The 19,749-nt window shown below is 34.9% G+C and overlaps 1 protein-coding gene across 4 annotated transcripts in view; it reads right to left on the bottom strand.

Moving 5' to 3' along the window:
- The window catches only part of NBEA (neurobeachin), a 618,385-nt gene that overhangs the window by 419,615 nt on the left and 179,021 nt on the right, over window positions 1-19,749 (bottom strand). For all 4 annotated transcript variants that reach the window (XM_065896024.1, XM_065896027.1, XM_065896028.1 and 1 more), the window contains exons 19-24: window positions 15,050-15,131; window positions 14,671-14,794; window positions 13,629-13,821; window positions 10,616-11,632; window positions 8,469-8,686; window positions 5,939-6,092 (exon numbers count right to left, since the gene is read on the bottom strand). In XM_065896024.1, coding sequence (XP_065752096.1) covers window positions 5,939-6,092; window positions 8,469-8,686; window positions 10,616-11,632; window positions 13,629-13,821; window positions 14,671-14,794; window positions 15,050-15,131 — 1,788 coding nt within the window. The remainder of the gene's footprint in view (window positions 1-5,938; window positions 6,093-8,468; window positions 8,687-10,615; window positions 11,633-13,628; window positions 13,822-14,670; window positions 14,795-15,049; window positions 15,132-19,749) is intronic.

The following is a 19,749-nucleotide window of genomic DNA, read 5'->3' as shown; positions in this document are numbered from 1 at the left end:
ATAGGACATTCCATCCAAAACCAACAGAATACACATTTTTCTCAAGTGCTCATGGAACATTCTCCAGGATAGATCATATCTTGGGTCACAAGTCAACCCTTGGTAAATTTAAGAAAACTGAAATTGTATCAAGTATCCTTTCCGACCACAACGCTATGAGACTAGATATCAATTACAGGAAAAGATCTGTAAAAAATACAAACACATGGAGGCTAAACAATACATTACTTAGTAACGAAGTGATCAGAGAAGAAATCAAAGAGGAAATCCAAAAATACCTAAAAGCAAACGACAATGGAGACACGACGACCCAAAACCTATGGGATGCAGCAAAAGCCGTTCTAAGAGGGAAGTTTATAGCAATACAATCCTACCTTAAGAAACAGGAAGCATCTCGAATAAACAACCTAACCTTGCACCTAAGGCAATTAGAGAAAGAAGAACAAAAAAATCCAAAAGGTAGCAGAAGGAAAGAAATAATAAAAATCAGATCAAAAATAAATGAAAAAGAAATGAAGGAAATGACAGCAAGATCAATAAAACAAAAAGCTGGTTCTCTGAGAAGATAAACAAAATTGATAAACCATTAGCCAGACTCATCAAGAAAAAAAGGGAGAAGACTCAAATCAATAGAATTAGAAATGAAAAAGGAGAAGTAACAACTGACATTACAGGAATACATAAGAACATGGGAGATTACTACAAGCAACTCTATGCCAATAAAATGGACAACCTGGAAGAAATGGACAAATTCTTAGAAATGCACAACCTGCCAAGACTGAATCAGGAAGAAATAGAACATATGAACAGAGTAATCACAAGCACTGAAATTGAAACTGTGATTCAGAATCTTCCGACAAACAAAAGCCCAGGACCAGATGGCTTCACAGGCGAAGTCTATCAAACATTTAGAGAAGAGGTAACACCTATCCTTCACAAACTCTTCCAAAATATAGCAGAGGGAGGAACACTCCCAAACTCATTCTACGAGGCCACTATCACCCTGATACCAAAACCAGACAAGGACGTCACAAAGAGAGAAAACTACAGGCCAATATCACTGATGAACATAGATGCAAAAATCCTCAACAAAATACTAGCAAACAGAATCCAACAGCATATTAAAAGGATCATACACCAGGCTTCCCTGGTGGCGCAGTGGTTGAGAGTCTGCCTGTCGATGCAGGGGACACGGGTTTGTGTCCCAGTCCGGGAAGATCCGACATGCCGCGGAGCGGCTGGGCCCGTGAGCCATGGCCCCTGAGCCTGCACGTCCAGAGCTTGTGCTCCGCAATGGGAGAGGCCACAACAGTGAGAGGCCCGCGTACCGCAAAAAAAAAAAAAAAGGATCATACACCATCATCAAGTGGGGTTTATTCCAGGAATGCAACGATTCTTCAATATACACAAATCAATCAATGTGATAAACCATATTAACAAATTGAAGGAGAAAAACCATATGATCATCTCAATAGATGCAGAGAAAGGTTTCAACAAAATTCAACACCCATTTATGATAAAAACCCTGCAGAAAGTAGGCATAGAGGGAACTTTCCTCAACATAATAAAGGCCATATATGACAAACCCACAGCCAACATCGTCCTCAATGGTAAAAAACTGAAAGCATTTCCACTAAGATCAGGAACAAGACAAGGCTGCCCACTCTCGCCACTCTTATTCAACATAGTTTTGGAAGTTTTAGCCACAGCAATCAGAGAAGAAAAGAAAATAAAAGGAATCCATATCAGAAAAGAAGAAGTAAAGCTGTCACTGCATATAACATGACACCATACATAGAGAATCCTAATGATGCTACCAGAAAACTACTAGAGCTAATCAATGAATTTGGTAAAGTAGCAGGATACAAAATGAATGCACAGAAATCTCTGGCATTCCTATACACTAATGATGAAAAATCTGAAAGTGAAATCAGAAAACACTCCCATTTACCATTGCAAAGAAAAGAATAAAATATCTAGAAATAGGGCTTCCCTGGTGGCACAGTGGTTGAGAGTCCGCCTGCCAATGCAGGGGACATGGGTTCGTGCCCCGGTCCGGGAAGATCCCACATGCCATGGAGCAGGTGGGCCCGTGAGCCATGCCCGCTGAGCGGGCGCGTCCGGAGCCTGTGCTCTGCAACAGAAGAGGCCACAACAGTGAGAGTCCCACATACCAAAAAATATATATATATATCTCTAGGAATAAACCTACCTAAGGAGACAAAAGACCTGTATGCAGAAAATTATAAGACACTGATGAAAGAAATTAAAGATGATACAAACAGATGGAGAGATATACCATGTTCTTGGATTGGAAGAATCAACATTGTGAAAATGACTCTACTACCCAAAGCAATCTACAGATTCAATGCAATCCCTATCAAACTACCACTGCAATTTTTCACAGAACTAGAACAAAAAATTTCACAATTTCCATGGAAACACAAAAGACACCGAATAACCAAAGCAATCTTGAGAATGAAAAACGGAGCTGGAGGAATCAGGCTCCCTGACTTCAGACTATACTACAAAGCTACAGTAATCAAGACAGTATGGTAGTGGCACAAAAACAGAAATATAAATCAATGGAACAGGATAGAAAGCCCAGAGGTAAACCCATGCACATATGGTCACCTTATCTTTGATAAAGGAGGCAGGAATGTTCAGTGCAGAAAGGACAGCCTCTTCAATAAGTGGTGCTAGGAAAACTGGACAGATACATGGAAAAGTATAGATTAGATCATTCCCTAACACCATACACAAAAATAAGCTCAAAATGGATTAAAGACCTAAATGTAAGGCCGGAAACTATCAAACTCTTAGAGGAAAACATAGGCAGAACACTCTATGACATAAATCACAGCAAGATCCTTTTTGACCCACCTCCTAGAGAAATGGAAATAAAAACAAAAATATACAAATGGGACCTAATGAAACTTCAAAGCTTTTGCACAGCAAAGGAAACCATAAACAAGACCAAAAGACAACCCTCAGAATGGGAGAAAATATTTGCAAATGAAGCAACTGACAAAGCATTAATCTCCAATATTTACAAGCAGCTCATGTAACTCAATAAAAAAAAAACAAACAACCCAATCCAAAAATGGGCAGAAGACCTACACAGACATTTCTCCAAAGAAGATATACAGAATGCCAACAAACACATGAAAGAATGCTCAACATCATTAATCATTAGAGAAATGCAAATCAAAACTACAATGAGATATCATCTCACACCAGTCAGAATGGCCATCATCAAAAAATCTAGAAACAATAAATGCTGGAGAGGGTGTGGAGAAAAGGGAACACTCTTTCACTGCTGGTGGGAATGTGAATTGGTTCAGCCACTATGGAGAACAGTATGGAGGTTCCTTAAAAAACTACAAATAGAATTACCACATGACCCAGCAATCCCACTACTGGGCATATACCCTGAGAAAACCAAAATTCAGAAAGAGTCATGTACCAAAATGTTCATTGCAGCTCTATTTACAATAGCCCAGAGATGGAAACAACCTAAGTGCCCATCATCAGATGAATGGATAAAGAAGATGTGGCACATATATACAATGGAATATTACTCAGCCATAAAAAGAAACAAAAGTGAGCTATTTGTAATGAGGTGGATGGACCTAGAGTCTGTCATACAGAGTGAAGTAAGTCAGAAAGAGAAAGATAAATATCATATGCTAACACATATGTATGAAATTTAAGGGAAAAAAAATGTCATGAAGAGCCTAGGGGTAAGACAGGAATAAAGACACAGACCTACTACAGAATGGACTTGAGGATATGGGGAGGGGGAAGGGTAAGCTGTGACAAAGTGAGAGAGTGGCATGGACATATACACACTACCAAACGTAAAACAGCTAACTAGTGGGAAGCAGCCGCATAGCACAGGGAGATCAGCTCGGTGCTTTGTGACCACCTAGTTGGGTAGGATAGGGAGGGTGGGAGGGAGGGAGACGCAAGAGGGAAGAGATATGGGAACATATGTATATGTATAACTGATTCACTTTGTTATAAAGCAGAAACTAACACACCATTGTAAAGTAACTATACTCCAATAAAGATGTAAAAAAAAAAAAAGCAAATTGGGGTAGTGACATATTATTTAAATCATATTGTTTATTGAAACTTCATTAATTATTTTCTCTATTTTGATAGAGATCTAGTTTTAAAATTTGGAAGACTAGTAATGTGAATATTTCAAATCTATACAAATTTTTATGTCTACTGCTAATTTTTTTATAAAGGTCATTTTTGTTCTACAGAAAATTTTAAAACAATATTATATTTTAAAGTAAATTTCAGTATAACATTTTAAAATTTCCTGACAACAAATGCTAATTTATAAGACATAAAAAAATTTATAGGATGAAGAAAAATGCCAGGATGAATCATTAAGTCACTCTTTAATGCATAGAAGAGGGAAATAACAAAACAAATCCTCTTCCTGCCTCAATATTAGAATGTATTTTTAACATCACATATAACTCTCAATTTATCAGAATTTGGTATAAATCATAGAGGAAATCAGAGATTAAAGAGAAGGGATGGTATGTTAATCTCACAGGATACCTGCACTCTTCACACACCAACTATTTTTCTTCCTGATTCAATTTCCTTGGTCAGCTGCTAATTTCATGAAGGCCCTAATTAGGACCTGTTCTGCTGCACTCCCTGCTGAACTAGCCTTCCTGCCTTTGGAGACCCGAATAAATTCATGGATGAATAGAAGTATATGTGCCTGTGAGGGGGAGGTGTGCTGAGGATACATTCTTTTTGCTGCCAATACTTAAATTTCAGTGCTGCTCTAGGGGTGGTGGCAAAGGGACAGTGAGAAAAAGAGTCATGTAGAGAAAACTTGTTAATGATGAAATAAAGCTAGAGATCAATTTGGAAACACTGCCTCATCAAGTAAAACACATCTTAATAAAACAGCAAGTTTCTCTCTGGAAAAAGGATATATTTGGGGCTAATGGATGAGCTTCCAATGTGGTAGCAAGAACACAATATGAGAAGCAGAATTCTATATTCTTTCCCATCTGAGCAATTAGCTATAGAGTCTGTTTTTTTTTAAAATATGAATCAGAGATATTTTTTAAAAGACAGCTAAAATATAGTTATTTATCTATTATATTTTAAATGATATAAGTAACATTATTTCAAACTTATATTAATACATTTCAAGGTTTTATTAGAGAAAGTCTATATTTAAAAAAAATAAATGTTGAACCAGTAAATCATGTCACATGACAATTCTAAAAGATGCCATATGGCTAACATAAAGTTTTTTGAGGTTTTTAAGGATTATGAAATTTTTCAGGTAGAGAAAAAAATGTCATTTATACTTTTTCTATCTGAGGTACCTACGTTTTAAATAAGAAACACTCTAAGAATTCAATCATTCGATTCTCTTTTTGAAGCAAATTACTGGCTTCAAGATTAAATCTCAGAGATCAGAAGTATAATACTCCTATATATCATTTAAAATAATATTAAGTTTAAAAATATTTCAAGCAAGTCATGAGACTGAATGTCTAAAGATGACTTTTTCTAAATTTAGATTCGACTCTAATTATCATACAATAAACATGTACTTGTATTTAGAACTTCAAGATTTACAGAACAAAGATTTTAACAGTTTATTATAATGTAGATTTGGAGAGAGAAACAATATACAGGAAATAAAGCTAAATCATTCATAGCTATTGCTCTTCCTAAGGCATGTTCATCAGAATTACCAGAGGAATATGTTCATAAATGCACACAGCTGGAACCCAAGACTGACAATTAAAAGAGGTGAAAATATAAATATATATAATTTTAAATTATATGGTTAAAAAGTTTCCTTGTTTATAGTATAGAACACCACTGACACACTCTAGTAATGTAATTATAAAACATAACCACTAGATGGAGGCAAAGTACTTACAGTTGGTGATGTTGCAGCCGAGAGCAAAGGTAAAATTCCTCCACAAGCAATGATGATGTTGTCTACCATTTGGGAAATGAGGTGAATTGTGTTATGTACAAAAATAATATTTTCATTGCTATTGACAAAATCCATTACAGACTTTGTGGAATGGCTAAAATGGCAGAAAAACAAAGCAGAAATGAACATTTCTTTGGCTTAAGAATAAGAAGTTTAGATTTTATTTATAATGCCATTTTTAAAGTGAAAAATAAGAGCTAGACAAATTTAAAATGGAGTTATTAGAAAAGAAAATAACTTACAATTCAGATGTCATAGTACCAAAAACTTAGCATTCATTTCAGCATGGATTTTTTGTGTGTGTCCAAGTATAATAATTTATTCTTTTGTTTCTGCTTTTAAAATACAGTGCATTAACTTGATTCAAAGACACATGACTAGGTCAATGAATTTGGCTAAAAAAATTTATTTTTGCCAAAGCTGGTTGTTTGGTATTGAAAGGCAGAACAAGTGAATAGTTAGCTGACAATTTGTTGTATCACCAGACTGCAGCTCCGGCTTTGACCAGCTGTACTGAAAATGTATACTGCTAGCCACAGAAGTGATACGATAGTGGAGTATAAATGAGTCAGTAAAATTCAAGTACTTACTGAATAAAACAAGGAAAAAAGACCTCAAAGGTCAGCAGTGCAGCTCTGCCATACAAAACATTCGCTATAGATTCTCAGAGAAATACACTGCTTTAGTTTGGTATCTGTCAAGAATATGAACTATTCTCTAACAGAAAAAAAAGAGATTACTCCATGATCAAATTTAAGTCAATGATTCTCACCTTTTAAGAACTGCAAAATATCATCTAATATATCTTAGATCTCAGGATGTTTTCGCTTGTCCTAAAAATTAAAGTACTATCTATCTTTTACATTTTTTTTAATTATGTAAAATTCTGTCTGGGAAATTTTATGAGAGTCCATGAAAGAAAACACAGAAAGACACACACAGTATAAAGGGACGGATAGTTGAGTATCATTCATTTGGGGGATACTAACATGGCAATTAGTAAATTACACTGTATCTCTCCATACACTGATACTCATGTTAGTAGTAACATATTTCATGGTATTCCAGTCTCCTTATTTACCATCCCTAGGTAACTTAGCATATAACATTAGCAATGGAAAGACCATTGTTTCTATCACATAAGTAGACTAAGGACAAACTGACCAAATAAAATCAGAACTAAAAACTTTCTATGGCAGACACTGATTGCTTGCATGGTGGTTATTCCTTATTCCCTGCTAACACAATCTAGATTTTGTTCTATTATTGAGCTACATCTGGTACAGGAAAGACTGGCTTCACCACAGCTACTAGGTTAGTAACCAGTATTGCTCCATGGAGGCCAATCATTATAATCCCATTCCCTTTTGCTGGTGACTCAGAGAATAGCATATGATCCTACTGACACATGAGACATAAGAAGGAAATTTCTTGAGGGGCTTCTGTTAGAAAAAAGAGAAGAAGAAGAGAATAAGAGGAAGAGGAGAAGAAGAAAGAGGAGAGAGAGGAGGAGGGAGAGAGAGAGACAAGGAAGAGGAGGAAGGAAGAAGGGGGTGAAAGAGGAAGAAGAGTCCTGCCCTCTAGTTGGGGTAAGTTTCCTATGTTGACTTGATTCTGGGAGCTGAAGCAGCCACCTTGAATCTCAGAAGGATAACTAGGAGAAGCAGAGAAACTCACTTAAGTCCACTGTTAAGAAACTCACTCATAGTCCATTGTGCCACTGATTGTTCAAGTCACTGATGGTGGGGTACTGTTACTGACAGACATCAACTACCTAATTTATCTGCATGAACACATGACACTCTCATAATTGATTAATTTGTTGCATATTTGCTATTAGAAAATTAAATTGAAATTGAGGCAAGGTAATTTTAAAATTTATGCAGACTTTGTTTTCTTTCTTGAAACTTATTCAATTTATTTGAACTGAAAAAATAAAACAATTGAACTGTTTTCTTCACTGTTTTCCTTAAATGATTATATTTGAAATGATATCCACTTACCATGTAAATGGTATAAGCTCTAAAAATAGATGTCTAAGCTGATTTTAAATTTTATTTTAGCACTATGTGTTAAATCTTATCACCAAGAATAAATGTAGTATGTGGTATTAATTTTAACAGGGAAAGATAGAAATGTAGAAATTTATTTGAACCAGTACTGAACCTTTTCTTGGTTAAAACTCTTTTTTATAATAACCTGGCAATGCCAGATTTCAAAAATTGGCTAATTAACTGTCTTAAGCCTAAATTCTTGGTTAGCCTTTAATTTGACACACCCCAGGACTTATAATCATTATGAAAATATTTATGTTTATATAAAAATGTTCAATATTTGATTATTTTTAATAAATTTAATTTGTGAGATTTTTAATGATATAATTCGCTATTAATCAGTCGATGCCACCAATTTTAAGATATTCATTTTTCAACTGAAATTAGTCTTATTTATAGAAAAGAAGTATTTCTACCTCCTCCAAACATGTACATCTGTTTCTAATGCAAATAGCAAATCGGTGAGAAGTCGCTGGTGCATTGGAGACCATTTAAACTCAGGAATACGAAACATTGTAGTTCGTGGACCTGGGCTGAACTGGCGCCGCTGTTCCTCAGTCATTGGCATTCCTCGAAATCCTAAATCAACTCGGAGATCTCTGTCTTGTTGTGTGATAGACCGACCCTGAACAGCCTGGAGACAGAAAAGGGGAACGTTTGTAGAGTGAAAAAGAAACACCTGATTTCAAAATGAAAATAGTAAGTACAGTTAAGTGAGTAAAGCTTTTGCATATGACTTTAGTAGGTTAGTATATTTTACATTTATTATTCACCTGGTGATTCCCTGCACAGGAACCTTTTTGAGAAGAAAAGGCTATTATTATTATTTTTATTTTGCTGCCTCAGAAACTAGGCAAGGTAACCTAATACTTAAGTTTAACACCAAAGTTCACATTGAAAACCAGATCCTCTCTAGCCCTCTTTATGAGTCTTTACATTAGACCACATTTCTTCCTTATAAAAGTGAGCCTATACTCAAAGCGAAGAATACTGGGTATATGTCATCAACTAATTGTAATTAGAAACACAAGATTAAAAGAAATATTACTTGTACAGATGCAAGTTAACTTCAAAGTCTATTTCACTCAAAATACTTCGATTTAGAAAAATAAATGCCTTTTCTATGTTAGAAAACCAGATAAATGCCTGTGAACTTTGAGTGAAAACCAGGCAAGCCTAGAGATTATTATGCTCAGTAAACAATGCACCATGCTTTCCTTTATTTTAAACCTGGACTTAATTCAGTATTTCCATCCCCCGCCAATTATCACTGTAACACAACTGCCACAAAAATGGAAATGGCAGTATTTAGTAGAGAAAAAAATATATATCTTTTCCACACACAGAATATATTTTCAAAGATTCTGAGTACAAAGACACTAGTGAGGTATGGTTTACTCTCTGTAACCTAACTCTAATGGACACATGTTAAATGATTCTTTGATGACATTAAAAGGTGAATGGAGGGTTTCCCTGGTGGCGCAGTGGTTGAGAGTCCGCCTGCCGATGCAGGGGACGCGGGTTTGTGCCCCGGTCCGGGAAGATCCCACATGCTTCGGAGCGGCTGGGCCCGCGAGCCATGGCCGCTGGGGCTGCGCGTCCGGAGCCTGTGCTCCGCAACGGGAGAAGCCACAACAGTGAGAGGCCCGTGTACCGCAAAAAAAAAAAAAAAAAAAAAAAAAAAAAGGTGAATGGAAAAACCGAGGCAACAACAACAAAAAACAAGTCATAAAGGGTAAAAGTTTTCTTCAGTTCTTAACCATAAGGTATTATCTAGTCTAGAAAATAAGTATAAACTCAGTGCTCAACAATTAAAATTCATATCAGAAAACATCATCTGTTTTTAGCTTTAGTATGGTGAGGCCCAAACTGCAGCACTAACATTTCCTCACCACCAAGCCTGAGAATCTCTAATTTTCTCATACGAATCCCTATCCATGTGGCTATAAAGAAAATTCTCACTGTTAATAATTCCAAATTTTCTCAGCCATATTACCTACCTCACAGGGTTGTTGTGAGTATTAAATCTGATAACATATAGCACAGTGCCTGGAACATAGTAGGCACTTGATAAATAACAGTTCCCTTTTCCCTTCCCCTTCATTTCATTTATCAGTTCAATCTGGGCTCCAAGTCCTCTTTTCTATAATCCACAGAACAGGGTTGGGCCTGAAGCTCAAAAGGTTAAAATTAATCAAGTATTCAGAATGAAGATCTCGAATACAAATGTGTAAATGTAGTCACAGAGCCATAAAATGTTCAAACTGGTAGAGACCTTAAAGGTCATATTTCAATCTGGTACAACCTCTTGCACTGTATGAGAAAATTCAGGCCCAGAGAGGTTGAGCAAAGTTACACAGACAGAATGTGGCAGAGTTGGATATATGATTCAGGTATTTTAAATTTCTTTTATATATAGAACCATACTACTCAATTCCATAAATTATTATGCTATCATAATTAAATATAAACATGGAGTGACTGGTAAGAAATTACTCTGCTTTGGTGCTAACAACTCTGTATCTATTCAATGCATCTTCAGAACACATGTAGGATGACTTACTTGCGTTGTAGCAGTGGTCTGGATTTTACGGATTTCCTTTCCTGATTCTTTGCCATCATCAGATCTCTCAGTGTCTGAAATTACACTTCCTGCATCAATATTTGGTACAATTCTGCTACCAGAAGATTCAGTTTCCAGAGTCGTAGCAGTCATTTCAGCATACTCTAACCCTTTAGATGATGATGCTAAGTCTCTTTCAGAAATACTGCTCATTCCGTCTGAAGTTGTATGGATTTTGAACTCTTTTTCTTCTATTATGCTTGATGTACAAGTTAAGTCTACACTACCGGTCATGTGAGCAAGCAATCCAAGATCATCACCAACACCAAGATGTACTTGTGTGTCCTGAATATTCGGAATAATGTGATTGCTAGAAAGTTCAGGAAGGAGTTTCTCCTCCTGTTTGGGTATTTTATCAAAGAGAAATGATGTGCTACTGTTGGGAAGTTCATCCTTCTCATCTGCTAATGTTATCAATGGACCGTTATCCTTTTCCTCATTTTTTTTAATGATACCAACACTTCCATGTACATTGTTCTGGAGTTTCTCGACAGCAGCACTGTATACATTACCCAACAAAGATCCAACCTCCACAAGAGCACCATTCTCTGCACCTACTGAAGTTTCTGGTGATAAATCCATATCATCAAGCTTCACTTCTGTTGCTTCCACTTTCTCTGCTTTTATATCAACTAAAAGATCGTGCACTTCCACGTGTACAGCACTTCCCGGTCTATCTGAATTTCCAAGAATATCATCTGACACTTTTGTTGACATGAGTAAGTCTCTATTGTCTGTGCTGACAGGGTAATCTGTCTCACTTTCTGGGCTCTGGCTTTGTGAAAGGTCTTCTATCTCTCGAATTTCCATTCCACCTTTTGCTCCTGTTGTCTGTGATGAGAGACCAGAGATGGTGCTCACATTCCCTTTCTTTCCCTTTTTAATGTTTTCCTCCTCTTGTCTCTGATATTCTTCATACATTTTAGCTAGGTATTCCTTATGTGCTTCATAAGTGACCTTAGGAATGGATAAAGAAAACATTAAGGCATTTTGTATATATTAAGAAGAAAAAAATGACATAAATAAAATTATGATAATAATAGCAAAAATGATGCAAATAATTTTAGATTTCAAACACAGTGCATATTAATCCTAAAACAAATGCTTAGCTTCATCAAGTAACTGGAATAGCATCAAAATAGTCATATATGACTTATTATATGCCTTGTCCAAAAACACAGGTAAACTAGCATTATTAAAGTTTTTTAAATAAAATGGTATTTTCTTTTAGGTGAAGTATTTCAATGTTACCCTAGCTAATATGCCAGCTGAACTCTGACATATTCGGGTTATTTGAGCTAAAACAGAGAACTGGCTAATAATATACAATATCCAAAGTACTATTACTCATCATTTTTCTATGACTCATATGCGTGACTATTGCAACAAGTGAGGTAAAAAAAGACAACACATACCTATAAATACATAGTTATAAAATGTTAAAACTTTACAATTTTATCTTTATATAGGCTACTTTAGTTTGTTACTTTTATATAGGCTTGTTTAGGAATAATCAGTATATAGTTAGGAATAATCAATATATATTTATTGCACAAAGATTTGCAATGAGTTTCTCTATAAAATACTATTTTCAAACTTATTAGTGCAATGATAAAAGTGAGGTGCCAGGGCTTCCCTGGTGGCGCAGTGGTTGAAAGCCTGCCTGCTGAGGCAGGGGACACGGGTTCGTGCCCCGGACCGGGAAGATCCCACATGCCGCAGAGCAGCTAGGCCCGTGAGCCATGGCCGGGGAGCCTGCGCATCCGGAGCCTGTGCCCCGCCACGGGAGAGGCCACAACAGTGAGAGGCCCGCGTACCACCACAACAACAACAAAAAAAGTGAGGTGCCAATATATTATAAAATGTAAACTTGTAACAGAAATAAAAGGTCTTTAAAATTTTAAAAAGTTCAAAATCCTTCCTATAGACACATATGATATTGATATTTAAATGATACTATGACAGAATTTTAGGTTGAGGGACCTTTCTCTGAAGATTATCTTAATATAAAACCCCCTTATTTTACAGAAAAGGAAATCAAGTCCCAAAAGCAGGGTTGGTAAACTATGGTTCATGGGTCAAATCTGCTTATCACCTGTTTTGGTAAATAAAATTTTATTAGAACACAGCCATGTTCATTCTTTACATATTGTCCATGGCTATTTTCATACTGCATGACAGAGTTGAGTAGTTGCGTCAGAGGCTATACAGCCCACAAAGTCTAAAATATTTACTATCTGCATCTTTAAAAACATTTTTCTGCACAAAAGGATTAAATGAGTTTCCTAATGCCACGAAACTGAATTGTGGCATAGACTGAATCAAAAGCCAACAACTTCTGACACACATCCTTTTCCTATGACACCACAAGATGAGATATATTAACTCTGAATTTCCAGAATCTAAGGTGTATATACTCTAAATTTTAATTGACTACTTCCTTTTACCAAAAACCAGACCATATTTAAAATATAAACAAACATATAGATTCTTATCATTAAAGATAATGCAATTAAAAACAACACTAAACTTAAATACTTTAAATGTATTTATTATTCATTTGGAAATAAAAACAAGTTCTGATTACTTTAAAAAGGCTTTAAAAGTATATATAAGACTCCGATTCATGAGTAAGAACCAGTAGGGATGTCTGGGTTAAAAGGCTCAGACGCCAGCTCTCAGAACTGCTAGAAAACGTATGTGGAGGGTGCCTCGAGAGTGAAAACTTCCTAATTTATAAACCTGAAGTTTCAATTATAGGGTCCCTAAAATACTTCAAGCTTTAAAAGTGTATGAACCGAGAGAGAAAAACAAGAACGGAAAAGAAAGAAAATTGGCATAAAGGAATCAGCCATAACGCAAGATGCCCACAAGATGGCACCAGATGAGTGTCTACAGGCATTTAATCCACAGCTGAAATCCTGATGATGTAAAATGTTAAATCCCTTGTTACCTTGGAATGGGCTATTGAGAGAGTATCCACCCAAACTCTCCAGCCTCCCCATTCATATTTGATTGCATGATACAAAAGAATCCGGAAGATATTGTAGACCATCTCCGTAATCTTCTGTTCCTCAGAATTTTTAGGATTGATATAGCCAAGAGAAAACATCCAATCCTGCCACACTGAACACTGCAATAAGCATCTAGTGGGGGGAAAAATCATTAAAAATTCCTAAATTATATTAGAATTTACTATTTTGAAGTTGAGATGAATAGTGAAAATATGATCTGACTTAGATAAAGCAACGTATACAGTCATTCTGCATGTTTAATATTTAACCTGGAATGACTTTTCCCATTCTTCTACTTGGAAAAATCCATATCATCATTTAAAATTGCTCTCCCAACTCTCCTAGTGAGATTTAGCTATTGTTTCGCTACTCCCTCCTCACATGTAGCACTCACAAGGCACTTAACATATTAGAAATTAATCATCACTTCACTGTTACCTTTCCAACTGAATTGCACTAAGACTGTACACCAAGACAATCTGTGTAGCACAGTGCTTTATACATGGCAGACATTCAATCAGTAGCTGTTAAATTTAAGACTCATGCAGCAACCACGGCTTCATACTGTACCCCATGTCCTAGCTAACCAGCTTTAGAATGCATGACAATAATCAGTTATCAGACCAAGCTGAGAAAAGCATAGATGATCTCAGCAAATCCAACATCATTACATTTAAACTACTGTTGGTAGTAGACAGTTATCAGGAAAAGGGATGGTATATTTTAAATAAGGATTTTTGGATATTTATGTTTATATATACAGTTAAAATATAATAACCATAAAGTTAAATAAAATCATATAAAAATAAATAAAAGTATGCAGATTATATAAAAGAAACAAATGCCTTTTCTAATGATTGAAAGTATTTAGCAAAATAGGAAAGATTTGAAAATTTTTTCTTTGAAAGAGACTGAAAATAAAGGAGAGAAAATAAGATTAGTTAGGAAATAAAGTTTTGTTATAGTATTCAAACTGCTCACCTTCTATTCTCCCGGCTGTTACTGAAAAGTTTTATCATATCAGATAAAAACAAACGACGAACTTCCATCAGTTCTGCACTTGGTGTAGAGTTTTTTAACAAAGTTGCCACCACCTTAAGAATCACTGCAAATGAACAAAAAAGTTATAGTAAAGATTTATAACTACATCATATCTTCTGCTCAAAAACTATTTACTGATTTTCTACTAAATGCTTAGCACAATGGTAGGTGAGTTGTAAGTGTCATAAATGAAACTATGTGAACGCCATACCGACTGAGGTGGTTAGCAAAAGTTCTGATTTAGTTTTGATTTATTTTCACATGTTACCATGTTACATGTTACTACTGCATTACAATAAAGAACTGCTGGTTTGCTCACTTGGATTCTGAATTTTCACTGTAGAATCTGGCTCTGGATGTGGTTTGTGTACAACTTGAGTACATACTTGCTCTGTCAAAATCTGAAAGATGAAGAATTTGAATTTCATTTAGAAATAAATTATAATTGCAAATTATAGATATACAAAGACTCTGCAAAAAAAAAATGTCAATTTGTTCAAATCAAAAGAAGCATCTCTTCTAAGGGTCTTCTAGTGAATTCCACATACTTCTAAACTCTTTAATTCTATAGTCTTCAGATTTTTACAGATAAAGAAAAAACCAGGACCAATATCTATAGAAGGAAAGATTAATTAGGAGCTCCAAGAATTAACTCTGTTTGAAATCACTTTTCAGTGTACATCTTTAATACTTTTAAGTTGTGAACTGTAAACATTTGACTGTTATTTCATCATTAATTAAAAAAAAAACTAAGAAAATAATGTCTGAGCCTGGGTCCTAATAACGTCAAGTGAAGTGTGATATGGGAAAAATCTTTATAAAAAATGTGGCTCATTGTCATTTACCAATGAGTTTTTTTTTAAACTTCTTTCAAATAACAAAAAATGACAAAAGTTGACCAAATAAAGGAAAGACAGACTCTAAACCATTTACTAATTTTTCCACCAACACCCAGGCTCTATGAGTACAGGATTCTTATACATCTTTTTCACTGTTACATTCCTAGCAATTAGCAAAGTGCCTAACACACTGCCAGCAGTCAATAAACATTTGTTACATTTAAGAATGAATAACTTAATTATATATAAAATATGGATATATGACTCTTTACTGTATTTCAGGCTATACAGCCTGTGTTTACCTCTATTTTTCCATATATTAAAAATCCAATGAGATTATACTTAATAAAGATATCATTTTATATTATGATTTAACTTCCTGTGTAGGTTAACATGCTAAGTTCTGAATGAAACTTTTTAAATAGTTTAACCGGAAGTAAGATACAAAATCTTTGAGGAGACTATAAAACTTAGTTGAGGCTTAGTTGTACATAGCTACTTGTGAAAAAGTTGGGGATGGAGAGTAAATTAATCAAGAGACAGGTATGATCCTTTCAGATTAGAAAAAGATCATGACATCCAGCAGTGGCATTTTTCTTACCTTTCTGCTCAGACTTAAAAAAAAAAAAAAAGGAAGGACATTTACTTAGGTGTATTAAGAATGTATATCAAAAAGGTATTGACTTGAAATAAAAACTAACCTACTATTATTAAAATGATAAATATAGGGCACAAATACCCCTTTCTTCACTGCCATACTTTTACTGAAACAAACACTTCCTTGTTTAAACAGTGCCTCAGAATTTTCTGAACAGAGCACTAGAGACATGCACTACTCATCAGTTGGACCTGACAAAAGGGATAAAAATTTCTTTGAAAACCATATGCCAAAGAACAATCGGTGGTTGGTATATGCCTACAAGGAGTTTTCATACCAACCTGCCCGAAAAGTCCTGGTGTAGACCTACAGCCCAGTCATCAAGATCCCAAGAATTCTGGTTACAAATGCCGAGATTCAAAACAACTGCAGACAAGCTTGGAAAAGACTATGCCATACTCTTCCATGATACAGAACTGTCAAAACTTTTTCACCCCAAAAAGGAGAAAGCTCATTGTACAGAAAACAAAATTTATCTCAAAGAACCTTCAGTTTTATATTGTTGTCCTTTTAAACCCCTATTTGATCATCTAAGAATGAGGGTAATAACTGCCTTGCCTATCTAATAAAGCTAGTAGGAGGATCAAATAGGGCTCTATATGTAAAAGTGTTTTGAAAACTATATGTCATAGTTTATATAAATATGAGTTTAATTACAAAAATATATTTGGAAATTCAATTCAGCATGTATTTATAAGAACCAGTTATGTGCCAACATTCTGCTACATGTTTGAAATGGGAAACATAGTTGCTAGATAGAACTATATTTCTAGAAAAAATTATTTAATCAATATTGAGGAGACAGGCTCAATCTGAATAAAGACACAGACCTACTAGAGCATGGACTTGAGGATATGGGGAGGGGGAAGGGTAAGCTGTGACAAAGTGAGAGAGTGGCATGGACATATACACACTACCAAACGTAAAATAGATAGCTAGTGGGAAGCAGCCGCATAGTACAGGGAGATCAGTGTTTTGTGACCGCCTGGAGAGGTGGGATAAGGAGGATGGGAGGGAGAGAGACGCAAGAGGGAAGAGATATGGGAACATATGTATATGTATAACTGATTCACTTCATTATAAAGCAGAAACTAACACACCATTGTAAAGCAATTATACTCCAATAAAGATGTTTAAAAAAAAAAAAGAACCTATGTGAGTTTTAAAAGAGGGGGAGGGAAATAAATAAGAAGACAAGGAGAGATGAATGTAGATGTAAACACTTAATGAAAGGATAGGATTCAAGATGGGCCATGAAGTTTGACTGGACTTGGTTAGAGACATGCATAGGAAATTAACCCTGTCCCCGCACCATAACAAAATAGGATGGAGGGTTCAGAGCCAGATACGGACATGAAATCCAATGTGTATTTAACCCTTATAACACATCTCAATTCACACAAGCTCAATAGCCAAATGTGACTAGTGGCTATCATATTGGACAGGGCTGGGAAACAATGAATTAAATCATGGAGGTAACTTGATAAATATGCTATTTATGGACACAGATCTGAGTCCAGCATTATACATTTAAACATTATTTTATAAATGGTATTATCTCATAATTCATGGGTCACAGAAAGACTTTAGGCTTAAGCAGGAGCTACTGGAGCTTCCTCTCTGACCTACTGACTTCCCGGACTTATCAAGCATAAATCATTTTGGATTAGTAGGCTCGACTTATGAGACAGGAATAGTACTGGTTTACTTCTTAAAATGGCAAACTATTAACCCCACTGTTACATCCAACTGCCGCTGTAGATATTCAGGGGGTCAGAAAACCTTTGTATTTATACAGTTTGGACAAGCTCTACTACTTTTTTGACTCTTGGTTTCTTTATCTGTGAAAAGAATGTTTGAATAAGATGATATTTAACATACTACCTACACATAAGATTCTATAATTTTGAAAAAAATGTTTTATTATGAGATACTTAAAGGTTTAAAAGTTACTACCCCTTTGTAAAAAAAACTGTGTCCAGTAATGTTATACCCTTACTGAAAAAGGTAAAGTAAAAAATATACATTAAAAAAATCAGTTCATTATTTCCATGGGAAACAGCTCTTCAGACGACAAGATCCCATACCTGACTCCCTCTGTCTACGGTAAGTGTTGAACTGAATTATAGGAATAGTATGTAAAGAGAAATAGTAAATCCAAACCTACAAAGTAAAATTAATATCACAATATTTAAAAAAAGCATTGGATCAATAATCATATATTGTTGTTCAGACAGATCTACAAGTATATTAAATAGAAAAATCTAGTTTTGTCTTTAGGAGACATATTCTACAATCTAACAAAAAAATTTAAGTGTATTAGGAAGTGCTACAAATCATTAAGAAAACATAATAATCCATAATTTAGAGATGGAGTAACAAAGTAAAAATAAAGCAAATAAAATGTAAGATACAAATTTTACAAATATTATAATTCTCAAAAAAATATTTGTATAAAGAATAGCCTTGAGTAATTTCAAAGAGGATTCATTAAAGCCAACTCATTTCATTATATGATCTATAAGAATAAATTCACCTCAGGAAACTAGGAGATAGGGATGTTTTTTCAATTAAATTTTTTTTTTGTTTTTAGAATAATTTAAATAGATTTTTAGATCTTCAAAGCTTATGCAATGTTGTCTGACATATCCTGCTAAAAACTCTAAATTACTTTGTCCTTTAATATTTACTGTTTATTTTATCATAGGCATCTTATCAGATTTAGAATTTTAAAGATCACAGTGACATAATCTTTACAATAACTGAACTTCCAAACACTTTGTGAAAACCACACATTCTAAAATATCATTTATCAGTATGGTAGGTTTGACAGAGTTCTTTATTATCTCTGTACTTGATTTATACCTTTCTACAGTTGTAGTAATATGTGTTCTGATACAATGCTTGGACTTAACGTCATTTCCTCAAACCAAAAAAGAAAATGAAGATAAAATGAGCTTTCAAACTGCAGGTTATCAACCAACTAATTCTTGCTAGGGGTACAGGCCTTGGTTGATGTTCACATAGTAAATCAAACTCAAGTTAGTTGAGTTTTCTTTCTTTAGTTAAATTTCACTTACTATTTGATGAGAATTTAAGTTTGAACCTATCACTTGAGTTTTCATTTTTTTTGGCGGGGTGGGGGGTCATTGGGGATGAGTTTTAAATTTTTTACAACCAGATGCCACTCTCCAAAATGATGCAGTCTTTAAACTTTGGTGATCTAGAATTAGTCATCCACCATCCTGTCACTGATATTACAATTTGATTTGTTAGTAGTAGTAAACCATCTGTTGAAGTCCTTTTCTACTTTTTTGTGGAATCAACAGTGCTAAACAATCATACCTCAACCATCTTTCTTTTTTGACCTTTTGTACACTTAACTTTTCTTTTTAGAGTATCATACTTGACTCAGGGCCCTTCATTCCAATGAACCATGATTATTTTTCTACTTTGAAAGCCTACATTATTGCCAAATTGGTCAGATGGAGGCCCTGAAAGTTAGTTCCTTCATTATTTCCA

Source organism: Phocoena phocoena, chromosome 18, assembly GCF_963924675.1.
Source record: "Phocoena phocoena chromosome 18, mPhoPho1.1, whole genome shotgun sequence".
NCBI classification, from domain to species: Eukaryota; Metazoa; Chordata; class Mammalia; order Artiodactyla; family Phocoenidae; genus Phocoena; species Phocoena phocoena.
The sequence above is the reverse complement of the archived record's forward strand: the minus strand, read 5'-3'. Positions and strand labels throughout refer to the sequence as shown.